The 18168-nt window shown below is 40.8% G+C and overlaps 1 protein-coding gene across 8 annotated transcripts in view; it reads right to left on the reverse strand.

Moving 5' to 3' along the window:
- Nucleotides 1–18168, reverse strand: part of ST3GAL4 (ST3 beta-galactoside alpha-2,3-sialyltransferase 4) — a 722373-nt gene that overhangs the window by 61573 nt on the left and 642632 nt on the right. For all 8 annotated transcript variants that reach the window (XM_053691566.1, XM_053691565.1, XM_053691562.1 and 5 more), the window contains 2 exons: nucleotides 14160–14231; nucleotides 11383–11480 (listed from right to left, as the gene is read on the reverse strand). In XM_053691566.1, coding sequence (XP_053547541.1) covers nucleotides 11383–11480; nucleotides 14160–14231 — 170 coding nt within the window. The remainder of the gene's footprint in view (nucleotides 1–11382; nucleotides 11481–14159; nucleotides 14232–18168) is intronic.

Consider the following 18168-nt stretch of genomic DNA (forward strand, 5'->3'; position numbering starts at 1 on the left):
GGCCAAGCCCTGAGAGTATTGAATATCGCTCTCAGTTCCAGAATGTTTATCGGGAGAAGAGACTCTTCCCGAGACCATAGCCCCTGAGCTTTCAGGGAGTCCCAGACCGCGCCCCAGCCCACTAGACTGGCGTCGGTCGTGACGATGACCCACTCTGGTCAAGCTCATTCCCTGGGACAGGTGATCCTGGGTTAGCCACCAACGGAGTGAGTCTCTGGTCTTCTGATCTACTTGAATCACTGGAGACAAGTCTGTATAGTCCCCATTCCACTGTTTCAGCATGCACAGTTGTAATGGTTTTAGATGAATTCGCGCAAAAGGAACTATGTCCATTGCTGCAACCATCAACCCTACTACTTCCATGCACTGAGCTACGGAAGGTCGTGGAACAGAGTGAAGAACTTGACAAGCGTTTAGAAGCTTCGACTTTCTGACATCTGTCAGGAAAATCTTCATTTCTAAAGAATCTATTATTGTTCCCAAGAAAGGAACTCTTGTCGACGGAGACAGGGAACTTTTTTCTATGTTCACTTTCCATCCGTGAGATCTGAGAAAGGCCAGAACGATGTCTGTGTGAGCCTTTGCCTTTGAAAGAGATGACGCTTGTATCAGAATGTCGTCCAAGTAAGGTGCCACTGCAATACCCCTTGGTCTTAGAACCGCTAGAAGGGACCCGAGTACCTTTGTGAAAATCCTTGGAGCAGTGGCTAGCCCGAATGGGAGAGCCACAAACTGGTAATGTTTGTCCAGAAAGGCGAACCTTAGGAACTGATGATGATCTTTGTGGATAGGAATATGTAGATACGCATCCTTTAGATCCACGGTAGTCATAAATTGACCCTCCTGGATTGTAGGTAAAATCGTTCGAATGGTTTCCATTTTGAACGATGGCACTCTGAGAAATTTGTTTAGGAACTTTAAATCCAGAATTGGTCTGAAAGTTCCCTCTTTTTTGGGAACCACAAACAGATTTGAGTAAAACCCCATTCCTTGTTCCATGGTTGGAACTGGGTGTATCACTCCCATTTTAACAGGTCTTCTACACAATGTAAGAATGCCTGTCTCTTTATTTGGTTTGAGGATAAGTGAGACATGTGGAACCTTCCCCTTGGGGGTAGTTCCTTGAATTCCAGAAGATAACCCTGAGAAACTATTTCTAGTGCCCAGGGATCCTGAACATCTCTTGCCCAAGCCTGAGCGAAGAGAGAGAGTCTGCCCCCTACTAGATCCGGTCCCGGATCGGGGGCTACTCCTTCATGCTGTCTTGTTAGCAGCAGCAGGTTTCTTGGCCTGCTTACCCTTGTTCCAGCCTTGCATCGGTTTCCAAGCTGGTTTGGTTTGCGAAGCATTACCCTCTTGTCTAGAGGCTGCAGAGTTGGAGGCCGGTCCGTTCCTGAAATTGCGAAAGGAACGAAAATTAGACTTATTCTTGGCTTTGAAAGGCCTATCTTGTGGGAGGGCGTGGCCCTTACCCCCAGTGATGTCTGAGATAATCTCTTTCAATTCTGGCCCAAAAAGAGTTTTACCCTTGAAAGGGATATTAAGTAATTTTGTCTTGGAAGATACATCCGCTGACCAAGACTTAAGCCAGAGCGCTCTGCGCGCCACAATTGCAAACCCAGAATTTTTCGCCGCTAATCTAGCTAACTGCAAAGCGGCATCTAAAATAAAGGAATTAGCTAACTTAAGTGCGTGAACCCTGTCCATAACCTCCTCATACGGAGTCTCTCTACTGAGCGACTTTTCTAGTTCTTCGAACCAGAACCACACTGCTGTAGTGACAGGAATAATGCATGAAATAGGTTGCAGGAGGTAACCTTGCTGTACAAAAATCTTTTTAAGCAAACCCTCCAATTTTTTATCCATAGGATCTTTGAAAGCACAATTATCCTCGATAGGAATAGTAGTGCGCTTGGCTAGTGTAGAAACTGTCCCCTCGACCTTAGGGACTGTCTGCCATAAGTCCTTTCTGGGTTCGACCATAGGAAATAATTTCTTAAATATAGGAAGGGGGAACAAAAGGTATGCCGGGCTTCTCCCACTCCTTATTCACTATGTCCGCCACCCGCTTGGGTATAGGAAAAGCGTTGGGGTGCACCGGAACCTCTAGGAACTTGTCCATCTTGCACAATTTTTCTGGAATGACCAGGTTGTCACAATCATCCAGAGTAGATAACACCTCCTTAAGCAGTGCGCGGAGATGCTCTAATTTAAATTTAAATGTCACAACATCAGGTTCTGCCTGTTGAGAAATTCTACCTGAATCTGAAATTTCTCCATCTGACAAAACCTCCCTCACGGCCCCTTCAGATTGGTGTGAGGGTATGACAGAGCAATTATCATCAGCGCCCTCCTGCTCTACAGTGTTTAAAACAGAGCAATCGCGCTTTCTCTGATATGCAGGCATTTTGTATAAAATATTTGCTATGGAGTTATCCATTACTGCCGTCAATTGTTGCATAATAATAAGCATTGGCGCGCTAGAAGTACTAGGGGCCTCCTGCGTGGGCAAAACTGGTGTAGACACAGAAGGAGATGATGTAGAACTATGTCTACTCCCTTCATCTGATGAATCATCTTGGGCAACTTTACTATCTGTGGCAGTACTGTCCTTACTTTGTTTGGACGCTATGGCACAATTATCACACAATTTTGAAGGGGGAGACACATTGGCTTCCATACATACAGAACATAGCTTATCTGAAGGCACAGACATGTTAAACAGGCTTAAACTTGTCAATAAAGTACAAAAAACGTTTTTAAACAAAAACGTTACTGTCTCTTTAAATTTTAAACAGTGCACACTTTATTACTGAATATGTGAAAAACTATGAAGGAATTGTTCAAATTTAACCAAATTTTCACCACAGTGTCTTAAAGCATTCAAAGCATTGCACCCCAAATTTGAGACCTTTAACCCTTAAAATGAAGAAACCGGAGCCGGTTAAAGTTTTAACCCCTCTACAGTCCCAGCTACAGCCTTTGCTGCGACTTTACCAAACCCAGGGGGAATACGATACCAAATGAAGCCTTCTAGGAACCTTTTCAAATACTTTCAGACCCACACACATGCAGCTGCATGTCCTGCTCTCAAAAACAGAATTTATGTTTACCTGATAAATTACTTTCTCCAACTGTGTGTCCGGTCCACGGCGTCATCCTTACTTGTGGGATATTCTCTTCCCCAACAGGAAATGGCAAAGAGCCCAGCAAAGCTGGTCACATGATCCCTCCTAGGCTCCGCCTTCCCCAGTCATTCGACCGACGTAAAGGAGGAATATTTGCATAGGAGAAATCATATGATACCGTGGTGACTGTAGTTAAAGAATATAAATCATCAGACCTGATTAAAAAACCAGGGCGGGCCGTGGACCGGACACACCGTTGGAGAAAGTAATTTATCAGGTAAACATAAATTCTGTTTTCTCCAACATAGGTGTGTCCGGTCCACGGCGTCATCCTTACTTGTGGGAACCAATACCAAAGCTTTAGGACACGGATGATGGGAGGGAGCAAATCAGGTCACCTAGATGGAAGGCACCACGGTTTGCAAAACCTTTCTCCCAAAAATAGCCTCAGAAGAAGCAAAAGTATCAAATTTGTAAAATTTGGTAAAAGTGTGCAGTGAAGACCAAGTCGCTGCCTTACATATCTGATCAACAGAAGCCTCGTTCTTAAAGGCCCATGTGGAAGCCACGGCCCTAGTGGAATGAGCTGTGATTCTTTCAGGAGGCTGCCGTCCGGCAGTCTCATAAGCCAATCTGATGATGCTTTTAAGCCAAAAAGATAGAGAGGTAGAAGTTGCTTTTTGACCTCTCCTTTTACCAGAATAAACAACAAACAAGGAAGATGTTTGTCTGAAATCCTTTGTAGCATCTAAATAGAATTTTAGAGCACGGACAACGTCCAAATTGTGTAACAAACGTTCCTTCTATGAAACTGGATTTGGACACAAAGAAGGTACAACTATCTCCTGGTTAATATTTTTGTTGGAAACAACCTTCGGAAGAAAACCAGGCTCAGTACGTAAAAACCACCTTATCTGCATGGACCAGATAGGGCGGAGAACACTGCAGAGCAGATAACTCAGAAACTCTTCTAGCAGAAGAAATTGCAACCTAAAACAAAACTTTCCAAGATAATAACTTAATATCTATGGAATGTAAGGGTTCAAACGGAACCCCTTGAAGAACTGAAAGAACTAGATTAAGACTCCAGGGAAGAGTCAAAGGTCTGTAAACAGGCTTGATTCTAACCAGAGCCTGAACAAACGCTTAAACGTCTGGCACAGCTGCCAGCCTTTTGTGAAGTAAAACAGATAAAGCAGAGATCTGTCCCTTCAGAGAACTCGCAGAAAATCCTTTCTCCAAACCTTCTTGTAGAAAGGAAAGAATCTTAGGAATTTTTATCTTGTTCCATGGGAATCCTTTAGATTCACACCAACAGATATATCTTTTCCATATATTATGGTAAATTTTTCTAGTTACAGGCTTTCTAGCCTGAATAAAAGTATCTACTACAGAATCTGAAAACCCACGCTTTGATAAAATCAAGCGTTCAAACTCCAAGCAGTCAGTTGGAGGAAAACCAGATTTGGATGTTCGAATGGACCCTGAATAAGAAGGTCCTGTCTCAAAGGTAGCTTCCATGGTGGAGCCGATGACACATTCACCAGGTCTGCATACCAAGTCCTGCGTGGCCACACAGGAACTATCAAGGTCACCGAAGCCCTCTCCAGATTGATCCTGGCTACCAGCCTGGGAATGAGAGGAAACGGTGGGAATACATAAGCTAGGTTGAAGATCCAAGGTGCTACTATTGTATCCAATAGAGTCGCCTTGGGATCCCTGGATTTGGACCCGTAACAAGGGACCATGAAGTTCTGACGAGAGGCCATCAGAACCAAGTCTGGAATGCCCCATAATTGAGTTATTTGGGCAAAGATTTCCAGATGGAGTTCCCACTCCCCCGGATGCTCCTCCATCGCCAGGGAACTCCTTGTTACCCCCTGATGGTTGATATATGTAACAGTCGTCATGATGACTGATTGAAACCTTATGAATTTGGCCTTTGCTAGTCGAGGCCAAGCCTTGAGAGCATTGAATATCGCTCTCAGTTCCATTATGTTTATCGGGAGAAGAGAGTCTTCCCGAAACCATAGACCCTGAGTTTTCAGGGGTTCCCAGACCGCGCCCCAGCCCACCAGACTGGCGTCGGTCGTGACAATGACCTATTCTGGTCTGCGGAAGCTCATTCCCTGTGACAGGTTGTCCAGGGTCAGCCACCAACGGAGTGAATCTCTGGTTATTTGATCTACTTGTATCGTCGGAGACAAGTCTGTATAATCCCCATTCCACTGTCTGAGCATGCCCAGGTGCAATGGTCTTAGATGAATTCGTGCAAAAGGAACTATGTCCATTGCCGCAACCATCAACCCTATTACTTCCATGGACTGCGCTATGGAAGGAAGAAGAACAGAATGAAGTACCTGACAAGAGCTTAGAAGTTTTGATTTTCTGGCCTCTGTCAGAAAAACCTTCATTTCTAAGGAAACTATTATTGTTCCCAAGAAGGGAACTCTTGTTGACGGGGACAGAGAACTTTTTTTCTATGTTCACTTTCCACCTGTGAGATCTGAGAAAGGCTAGGACAATGTCCGTATGAGCCCTTGCTTTTGACAGAGACGACACTTGAATCAGGATGTCGTCCAAGTAAGGTACTACTGCAATGCCCCTTGGTCTTAGCACCGCTAGAAGGGACCCTAGTACCCTTGTGAAAATCCTTGGAGCAGTGGCTAATCCGAATGGAAGTGCCACAGGTAATGCTTGTCCAGAAAGGCGAACCTTAGGAACCGAAAATGTTCCTTGTGGATAGGAATACGTAGGTACGCATCCTTTAAGTCCACCGTGGTCATGAATTGACCTTCCTGGATGGTAGGAAGGATCGTTCGAATGGTTTCCATTTTGAATGATGAAACCCTTAGAAACTTGTTTAGAATCTTGAGATCTAAAATAGGTCTGAATGTTCCCTCTTTTTTGGGAATTATGAACAGGTTGGAGTAAAAACCCATCCCTTGTTCTCCTAATGGAACAGGATGAATCACTCCCATGCTTAACAGGTCTTCTACACAGTGTAAGAATGCCTGTTCGAAGATAATTGAGACCCGTGGAACCTTCCCCTTAGGAGTAGTTCCCTGAATTCCAGGAGATAACCTTGAGAAACTATTTCTAGCGCCCAAGGATCCTGAACATCTCTTGCCCCAGCCTGAGCAAAGAGAGAAAGTCTGCCCCCCACCAGATCCTTCCCAGATCGGGGGCCAACACTTCATGCTGTTTTGGTAGCAGTGGCAGGTGACTTGGCCTGCTTACCCTTGTTCCAGCCTTGCATCGGCCTCCAGGCTGGCTTGGTTTGAGAAGTATTACCCTCTTGCTTAGAGGGTGTAGAATTTGAGGCTGGTCCGTTTCTGCGAAAGGGACGAAAATTTGGCTTCTTTTTAGCCTTAAAAGACCTATCCAGAGGAAGGGCGTGGCCCTTTCCCCCAGTGATGTCTGAAATAATCTCTTTCAAGTCAGGGCCAAACAGTGTTTTACCCTTGAAAGGGATGTTAAGCAAAAGCGCTCTGCGCGCCACGATAGCAAACCCTGAATTATTTGCCGCTAATCTAGCTAATTGCAAAGCGGCATCTAAAATAAAAAAGAGTTAGCCAATTTAAGAGCTTGAACTCTGTCCAAAATCTCCTCGTACGAAGATTCTTTATTAAGCGACTTTTCTAGTTCTTCGAACCAGAAACATGCAGCTGTAGTGACAGGAACAATGCATGAAATTGGTTGTAGAAGGTAACCTTGCTGAACAAACATCTTTTTAAGCAAACCCTCTAACCTTTAATCCATAGGATCTTGAAAGCACAACTATCTTCTATAGGAATAGAAGTGCGTTTGTTTAGAGTAGAAACCGCCCCCTCGACCTTGGGGACTGTATGCTATAAGTCCTTTCTGGGGTCGACTATAGGAACTAATTTCTTAAATATAGGGGGAGGACAAAGGGTATGCCGGGCCTTTCCCACTCCTTATTTACTATGTCCGCCACCCGCTTGGGTATAGGAAAAACATCGGGGGGCACCGGAACCTCTAGGAACTTGTCCATCTTACCTAATTTCTCTGGAATGACCAAATTGTCACAATCATCCAGAGTAGATAATACCTCCTTAAGTAGTGCGTGGAGATGTTGAAATTTAAATTTAAAAGTTACAATATCAGGTTCTGCTTGTTGAGAAATTTTCCCTGAATCTGAAATTTCTCCCTCAGACAAAACCTCCCTCCTGGCCCCTTCAGATAGGTGTGAGGGTATGTCAGAACAGATATCATCAGCGTCCTCTTGCTCTTCAGTGTTTAAAACAGAGCAATCACGCTTTCTCTGATAAGTAGGCATTTTGGAAAAAAAAAAAATGCATGCAATAGAATTATCCATTACAGCCATTAATTGTTGTATGGTAATAAGTATTGGCGCACTAGATGTACTAGGGGCCTCTTGTGTGGGCAAAACTGGTGTAGACACAGAAGGGGATGATGCAGTACCATGCTTACTCCCCTCATTAGAGGAATCATCTTGGGCAATATCATATCTATGGCATTATTATCCCTACTTTGTTTGGACATTATGACACAAATATATCACATATATTTAAATGGGGAGACACATTGGCTTTCATACATATAGAACATCGTTATCTGATGGTTCAGACATGTTAAACAGGCTTAAACTTGTCAACAAAGCACAAAGAACGTTTTACAATAAAACCGTTACTGTCCCTTTAAATTTTAAACTGAACACACTTTATTACTGAATATGTGAAAAAGTATGAAGGAATTGTTCAAATTTCACCAAAATTTCACCACAGCAACTTAAAGCCTTAAAAGTATTGCACACCAAATTTGAAAGCTTTAACCCTTAAAATAACGGAACCGGAGCCGTTTTTACATTTAACCCCTATACAGTCCCAGGTATCTGCTTTGCTGAGACCCAACCAAGCCCAGAGGGGAATACGATACCAAATGATGCCTTCTATAAGCTTTTTCAGTGGTTCTTAGCTCCTCACACATGCATCTGCATGCCATGCTTTCCAAAAACAACTGCGCATTAGAGGCGCGAAAATGAGGCTCTGTCTATGACTAGAAAAGGCCCCCAGTGAAAAAGGTGTCCAATACAGTGCCTGCCGTTTTTATTAAAACAATCCCCAAGATTTAACAACTATTAAAAGTAATAATCTGCCAAATATACTTAGTAAAGTAATCGTTTTAGCCCAGAAAAATGTCTACCAGTTTTTTAAGCCCTAATGAAGCCCTTTATTCTTTTACTTAAACTAAGAAAATGGCTTACCGGTTCCCATAGGGAAAATGACAGCTTCCAGCATTACCGAGTCTTGTTAGAAATGTGTCATACCTCAAGCAGCAAAAGTCTGCTCACTGTTTCCCCCAACTGAAGTTAATTCCTCTCAACAGTCCTGTGTGGAAACAGCCATCGATTTTAGTAACGGTTGCTAAAATCATTTTCCTCTTACAAACAGAAATCTTCATCTCTTTCCTGTTTCAGAGTAAATAGTACATACCAGCACTATTTTAAAATAACAAACTCTTGATTGAAGAATAAAAACTACATTTAAACACCAAAAAACTCTAAGCCATCTCCGTGGAGATGTTGCCTGTACAACGGCAAAGAGAATGACTGGGGAAGGCGGAGCCTAGGAGGGATCATGTGACCAGCTTTGCTGGGCTCTTTGCCATTTCCTGTTGGGGAAGAGAATATCCCACAAGTAAGGATGACGCCGTGGACCGGACACACCTATGTTGGAGAAAGAAACTGCGCAGTAATGGCGCGAAAATGAGGCTCAGCCTACTACAGGGAAGGCCCTTCCTGACTGAAAAGGTGTCTAAACCAGTGCCTGACGTTAAAAAAAAAAAAAGTTCCCCAAATTTTATAAGTGTGAATATCAACATCAATCTTTATAAAAAGCCCAAATAAAGCAATCGATCTTGCCCATAAAAATGTCTACCAGCTTTATAGCCCACATTAAGCCCTTTATTCTGTTTGTTTTAGACTAAGAAAATGGCTTACCGGTCCCCATGAGGGGAAATGACAGCCTTCCAGCATTACACAGTCTTGTTAGAAAAATGGCTAGTCATACCTTTAGCAGAAAAGTCTGCTAACTGTTTCCCCCAACTGAAGTTATTTCATCTCAACAGTCCTACGTGGAAACAGCAAACGATTTTAGTTACTGCTGCTAAAATCATATTCCTCTCACAAACAGAACTCTTCATCTTTTTCTGTTTCAGAGTAAATAGTACATACCAGCACTATTTTAAAATAACAAACTCTTGATAGTAGAATAAAAAACTACAACTAATCACCACATACTCTTCACCATCTCCGTGGAGATGTTGCCCGTGCAACGGCAAAGAGAATGACTGGGGTGGGCGGAGCCTAGGAGGGACTATATGGACAGCTTTTGCTGTGCTCTTTGCCATTTCCTGTTGGGGAAGAGAATATTCCCACAAGTTATGGATGACGCCGTGGACCGGACACACCAATGTTGGAGAAATAGCAGTTTTTGCCTGTTTGTATCCCCACCTATACTTAAAATTTGAATACTTAAAGTGAATGTAAATTTTCATGAATCAGTGCCCGTTTTTTAAAAATGCTATTGAAAACAGGGGCACTTTCATTCATGTAAGTTTACATTGCAGCGTATTTTATAAATACTTACCTTTTTTTCACCAAAGCCGGATTGGCGATCCCCCGCCCGCTTCTTCCTGCTGTTCTTACACAGCAATGACGAATCTGGCTTCCTCCAATCATGACGTGGCCTCACGAGATGGACGCTCTGGGGGAGAAGGAAGCCATGATTGGAGGAAGTCGGTTTCGTCACTGGTGACGTAAGGACAGAGTAACGGCGATCTGGCTTCACTGAAGAAAAAAGATAAGTATTTCTAAAATACGCTGCAATGTAAACGTTCATGAATGAAAGTGCCCCTGTTTTTAATAGTATTTTTAAAAGCCGGGCACTGATTCATGAAAGTTTACATTCACTTTAAGTAATGGTAATAGAAAAGCTATGCAAACACAAACGTTTTGAAAAAAAAAAAAATGTCATGCTCCAAATGGGGGGTTGGACAGAGAGGTACTAAACTGTCCATTTTCCATTGTTCTCTAAAATCATTGGTATGATTCTGTATACTGATATATGAAGAATTTTGTGTAAATATGGTGCTCGGACAAAATGCAGACGGACAGAATGCCGAAGCACATTTGTCCGTCAGACATATGTCTGAGAGACTGTTTTCTGACGTCGGCCGAGGACAGATATGCTCCAGAGTGCTCTGTTCTAATCAGAGCCTCGGGTGCCGTAATCACCTCTGGGAAACTAACCCCTACGACATGCTTTTACTTATCTATCTATCATTCTGTCTATCTTTCGATCTGGTATCTATCCTTATCTATCTCGTGGCTGGATTGTTATCCGACGGCCATTTGTCTGTCGGAATATTATCAGTCACACTAATGTCAGTAGGACAAATGTCTGTTGGATAACAGTCCGGGCCACGGTAAATATAGAGAGATAAACTAATGAGATCTGCCTCCTTGGAAGCTCAGTCCACTTCATTGTGTTGTAGTTTCAATTAACAGATACAGCTATTCCATACACAAAAATATACCCAAAGGAGCATTTTCCTTTATGTTGTACTTTTCAGCTGGTATAACTGGAAACCACTGTCCCTTTCATAGTCCTTTAAAACAACTTTACAATTTACATCTATTAAAACATTTATGACATTTGGATTTCTTTGCTGAAACTTCACTCTTTTCCCATCACAGCAAACTGAGGTAGACTCAGGACCATACAGGTGTATTATGCACATGCTTGAGTGACAGACCAGTGGATATGTCTATATACTTCACAATCACCTCCAGGGTCATGGGCATATATCTAATATTACAAATATATACCTATAAATTAGGCACTTTTTAAATAAAGTTTACTGATAAGCTTTTATACAACTTATACAAAACAACCCCATGCACACACAAGCATTTCCTTTTAAACTACATTTATTTGATTGTAAATCACCAAACATGTGACATTCATTGACACAACTTGCAGTGTAATATGAGAAACAAAGAACAGCGAGAGAAAAAGAGCAGAGAATGGCGCTTATTTCCAGTAACCTTGACATTTTCTAATCAAGGTGTATTGCTGCCTACAGATATGTCTGCTACCTACAGTGTGTCCTGGTTTAGCCAGGATCATCTGACCAGTGTCAATCAGGGACAAATGCGGTGCTAGCAGTCTGCTTCACATGTAGGGCAGGAATACACACGGCTACTTACCGCTTCCCTTAGTGCCGTAAGGTAGCGTGTATAAGGATTCATTTTTCACCCAGAAGTAATCGCTCAGCTGCAGGAAGACAGGATGAGCTCGCGAATAACTAAAGGAAAAGATGTGAGGCTTAAAATTCACCTTAATAAAGTTTACACTAAATAATGGTGTAATACCTCCTCATATACTGGAAAAAACAGTTTGTGCAAACCCCTTTAAAAACAACATTATGCTGATGGAGATTAAGATCAAGCCTGTCACAATAACATTTTTCTTAAACCATAACGATTTTGGGTGAAATGCACTGAATTGATATTATATGATATGTACAACTTGTAGATCAGCATTCCTTAGTACTTGTCTAATGCAAGTATATCACAAGATGGGTACAAACCATTCAGAGCCGTCCCATGCTCACATATAGATTCCAAATGAATAGAAAAGGCTGCACTCTCCAAAGTAAGGTATGAACTACTTTATTAACTAGAAGAAGCAACGTTTTGCCCCTTTGTCAAGCTAGTTACATAGTGGGAAAACACAATACATATACAGTGGGGCTTATTAACTATGATGTTACAAATAGAAATCCACTACAAGTACGTCCTATGGTCCTATTAAAAACAAGATACTGAGGAAGACAATAATAAAAACATATTTATAGATAGTCGATATAAAACATCTAATCCAGATAGAAAAAAGCAGAGACTTGCTAACAGCTTAAGAGTACATATACTTAAAGGTACATGATCATTGAAGGGACACAATCTCTAAACATTTTTTTTTTTTTAAAGAACCAAATACTACATGTCTTTCACTATGTTTTTAATAGGACCATGGGACACATTTAGTGGATTTTTGTGCGTAATGGACCTATACTGGTCAAGTTGTAATGTCAAACTTAAGCTCCTCCTGTATTGATTGGCAATTTGTAATTGGCGTTGGTATATACGAGCGTGTTTTCCCACTTTGTAACTAGCTTAACAAAGGGGCAAACACCCCAAAACATTGCTTCTTCTAGTTAATAAAGTAGTTCATACCTTATTTTGGAGAGTGCAGCCTTTTCATTTAATATTGGATGATGTCAGCTATAAGCTTTTTGACAAAGCCTAGTTTGGAGAAATGTAATATACATTTAATACTTCTATTATAAGGACACAAGATGGCTAAAACAAAGTAATTGTGTAACTTTTCCCAGGACAGAGCATAATTAATTCAATAGGTTTATCAAGGACAATTGTTTATATACCAAGATAGATTTTGAATATAGCAGGAAAATAAATAGTAAATGTAAACAAGATTATGAGTCCAAATCGGCATGGTTTTATGTGCAATAGATCATGTAAAAGTAATCTAATTAGATTCTATGAGGAAGGAAGGAAAAATATAGATAAAGGGGAATCAGTTGATGTGATATACTTAGATTTTACAAAGGCGTTTGATACAGTGCCACATGAGAGATTAATGTACAAAATGAAGGGACTGGGAATAGCTAAAAATGTTAGCTCATGGATAAATAACTGGATAAAAGATAGGGAGCAACTAGTAGTAGTGAATGGATCATACTCAGATTAGACAAAGGTAATCAGTGGAGTCCCCCAGGGATTAGTACTGGGTCCCCGTTCTTTTTAATATTTTTATAAATGACTTGGAGCAAGGATTAAATAGCGACATCTCTATTTTTGCAGATGATACTAAGTAAGGTCATTAGGTCAGAGCAGGATGAACTTTTGTTACAAAAGGATCTGCAAAAATTAGAAGTATGGGCCGGTCAATGGAAAATGAGATTTAATACGGGAAGATGCAAGGTTCTACATTTTGGAAGAAAAAATAAGCAGGCAGTGTATTATTTAAATGGGACAAGACTTAGCCAAACAGAGGAGGAAAGGGATTTGGGGGTAGTAATAGATAACAAGCTAAAGATCGGTGCACAATGCAGGGCAGCGGCTTCAAAGGCTAATAAGACACTAGCATGTATTAAAAGCATTGAATCAAGGGAGAAAAGCATAATTCTCTCACTATATAAATCCCTGGTAAGACCTCACCTTGAGTATGGAGTGCAGTTCTGGGGACCGATCGCAAAAAAAAGATACTACAGAACTCAACCTTTTCAACCTCATGTACTATGTTACTATAATTCTGCACTGGATTACATGGTAAGACAAAAAGAAAATGCCTTAAACTACAAGATAACTAACAATTTGTTTCTATGTAGATGTTAAACTTCCATTAGTTTCATTTAGTGATATGTAACTAAGGTTAAAGGAATACTCTAGTCACAATTAAGCTTTCATGATTCAGATAGAGCATGCAATTTTAAGCAACTTTCTAATTTATTCTAATTATCAATTTTATTTCGTTCTTTTGGTATCTTTATTTGAATAAGCAAGATTGTTAGCATTGGAGCCCGCTCATTTTTGGTTCAGTGTGACCTGGGTAGCACTTTCAGATTGGTGTCTAAATGTAGCCACCAATAAGCAAGCGCTACCCATGTGCTGAACCAAAAATGTGTCATCTCCTAAGCTTAAATTCAAATAAAGATAACAAGAGAACGTAGAAAATTGTTAATAGGAATAATTTAGAAAGTTGCATGTTCTATCTGAATCATGAAAGTTTAATTTTGACTAGACTATTCCTTTAAGCTGTATTATGTACTTCTTCTACACCCAGTATAATGAATACATGAGCAATGAGTGCTATAAAGGGGAATCCTTTCCAGTTTAACAGATTTATATGCTCAGGTTTATTTCCCAGCAGTCCTTGAGGAGAAAAGGCGCCAAGTCATACTCACTTGCTTATCAGTTCTGCTGCTTTAGATGGGACAAGTCCTGGAGTGCATAACGACCGCATGGGCATGTAAGATCTAAAGGTGAATAAAGAGGATACAATATTTACATTTATTTCCATTTTGTAATGTGCACACAGATGGTATATACTGCCACATACACAGATGGTATATACTGACACACACACACATATGGTATATACTGCCACATACACAGATGGTATATACTGACACACACACACATATGGTATATACTGACACATACACAGATGGTATATACTGACACATACACAGATGGTATATACTGACACACACACACATATGGTATATACTGACACATACACAGATGGTATATACTGATACATACACAGATGGTATACACTGACACCCACACAGATGGTATATACTGAGACATACACAGATGGTATACACTGACACATACACAGATGGTATATACTGAGACATACACAGATGGTAGATACTGACACATACACAGATGGTAGATACTGACACATACACAGATGGTAGATACTGACACATACACAGATGGTAGATACTGACACATACACAGATGGTAGATACCGACACATACACAGATGGTAGATACCGACACATACACAGATGGTATATACACTGACACATACACAGATGGTATATACACTGACACATACACAGATGGTATATACTGACACATACACAGATGGTAGATACTGACACATACACAGATGGTAGATACTGACACATACACAGATGGTATATACACTGACACATACACAGATGGTATATACACTGACACATACACAGATGGTATATACTGACACATACACAGATGGTATATACTGACACATACACAGATGGTATATACACTGACACATACACAGATGGTATATACACTGACACATACACAGATGGTATATACTGACACATACACAGATGGTAGATACCGACACATACACAGATGGTAGATACTGACACATACACAGATGGTATATACTGACACATACACAGATGGTATATACTGACACATACACAGATGGTATATACACTGACACATACACAGATGGTATATACACTGACACATACACAGATGGTATATACTGACACATACACAGATGGTATATACTGACACATACACAGATGGTATATACTGACACATACACAGATGGTATATACTGACACATACACAGATGGTATATACACTGACACATACACAGATGGTATATACACTGACACATACACAGATGGTATATACTGACACATACACAGATGGTATATACTGACACATACACAGATGGTAGATACTGACACATACACAGATGGTAGATACTGACACATACACAGATGGTATATACTGACACATACACAGATGGTATATACTGACACATACACAGATGGTATATACTGACACATACACAGATGGTAGATACTGACACATACACAGATGGTATATACTGACACATACACAGATGGTATATACTGACACATACACAGATGGTATATACACTGACACATACACAGATGGTATATACACTGACACATACACAGATGGTATATACACTGACACATACACAGATGGTATATACTGACACATACACAGATGGCAGATACTGACACATACACAGATGGTAGATACTGACACATACACAGATGGTATATACTGACACATACACAGATGGTATATACTGACACATACACAGATGGTATATACACTGACACATACACAGATGGTATATACACTGACACATACACAGATGGTATATACACTGACACATACACAGATGGTATATACTGACACATACACAGATGGCAGATACTGACACATACACAGATGGTATATACACTGACACATACACAGATGGTATATACTGACACATACACAGATGGTAGATACCGACACATACACAGATGGTAGATACCGACACATACACAGATGGTAGATACCGACACATACACAGATGGTAGATACCGACACATACACAGATGGTAGATACCGACACATACACAGATGGTAGATACTGACACATACACAGATGGTATATACACTGACACATACACAGATGGTAGATACTGACACATACACAGATGGTATACACTGACACACACACAGATGGTATATACTGATACATACACAGATGGTATACACTGACACACACACAGATGGTATATACACTGACACATACACAGATGGTAGATACTGACACATACACAGATGGTATATACTGACACATACACAGATGGTAGATACTGACACATACACAGATGGTAGATACCGACACATACACAGATGGTATATACTGACACATACACAGATGGTAGATACTGACACATACACAGATGGTAGATACTGACACATACACAGATGGTAGATACTGACACATACACAGATGGTAGATACTGACACACACACAGATGGTAGATACTGACACATACACAGATGGTAGATACTGACACATACACAGATGGTAAATACCGACACATACACAGATGGTAGATACCGACACATACACAGATGGTATATACCGACACATACACAGATGGTATACACTGACACATACACAGATGGTAAATACCGACACATACACAGATGGTAGATACCGACACATACACAGATGGTAGATACTGACACACACACAGATGGTAGATACTGACACATACACAGATGGTAGATACTGACACATACACAGATGGTAAATACCGACACATACACAGATGGTAGATACCGACACATACACAGATGGTATATACCGACACATACACAGATGGTATACACTGACACATACACAGATGGTAAATACCGACACATACACAGATGGTAGATACCGACACATACACAGATGGTATACACTGACACATACACAGATGGTAAATACCGACACATACACAGATGGTATACACTGACACATACACAGATGGTAAATACCGACACATACACAGATGGTAGATACCGACACATACACAGATGGTAGATACTGACACATACACAGATGGTTTATACTGACACATACACAGATGGTAGATACCGACACATACACAGATGGTAAATACCGACACATACACAGATGGTAGATACTGACACATACACAGATGGTAGATACCGACACATACACAGATGGCAGATACCGACACATACACAGATGGTAGATACCGACACATACACAGATGGTAGATACTGACACATACACAGATGGTATATACCGACACATACACAGATGGTAGATACCGACACATACACAGATGGTAGATACTGACACATACACAGATGGTAGATACTGACACATACACAGATGGTATATACCGACACATACACAGATGATATACACTGACACATACACAGATGGCAGATACCGACACATACACAGATGGTATATACCGACACATACACAGATGGCAGATACCGACACATACACAGATGGTATATACCGACACATACACAGATGATATACACTGACACATACACAGATGGCAGATACCGACACATACACAGATGGTATATACCGACACATACACAGATGATATACACTGACACATACACAGATGGTTTATACCGACACATACACAGATGGCAGATACCGACACATACACAGATGGTAGATACCGACACATACACAGATGGTAGATACTGACACATACACAGATGGTAGATACTGACACATACACAGATGGTAGATACCGACACATACACAGATGATATATACCGACACATACACAGATGATATATACTGACACATACACAGATGGTTTATACCGACACATACACAGATGATATATACTGACACATACACAGATGGTATATACTGACACATACACAGATGGTATATACTGACACATACACAGATGATATATACTGACACATACACAGATGGTTTATACCGACACATACACAGATGATATATACTGACACATACACAGATGGTTTATACCGACACATACACAGATGGTAGATACCGACACATACACAGATGGTAGATACCGACACATACACAGATGGTATATACCGACACATACACAGATGGTA

The sequence above is a fragment of the Bombina bombina genome, chromosome 8, assembly GCF_027579735.1.
Source record: "Bombina bombina isolate aBomBom1 chromosome 8, aBomBom1.pri, whole genome shotgun sequence".
NCBI lineage: Eukaryota > Metazoa > Chordata > Amphibia > Anura > Bombinatoridae > Bombina > Bombina bombina.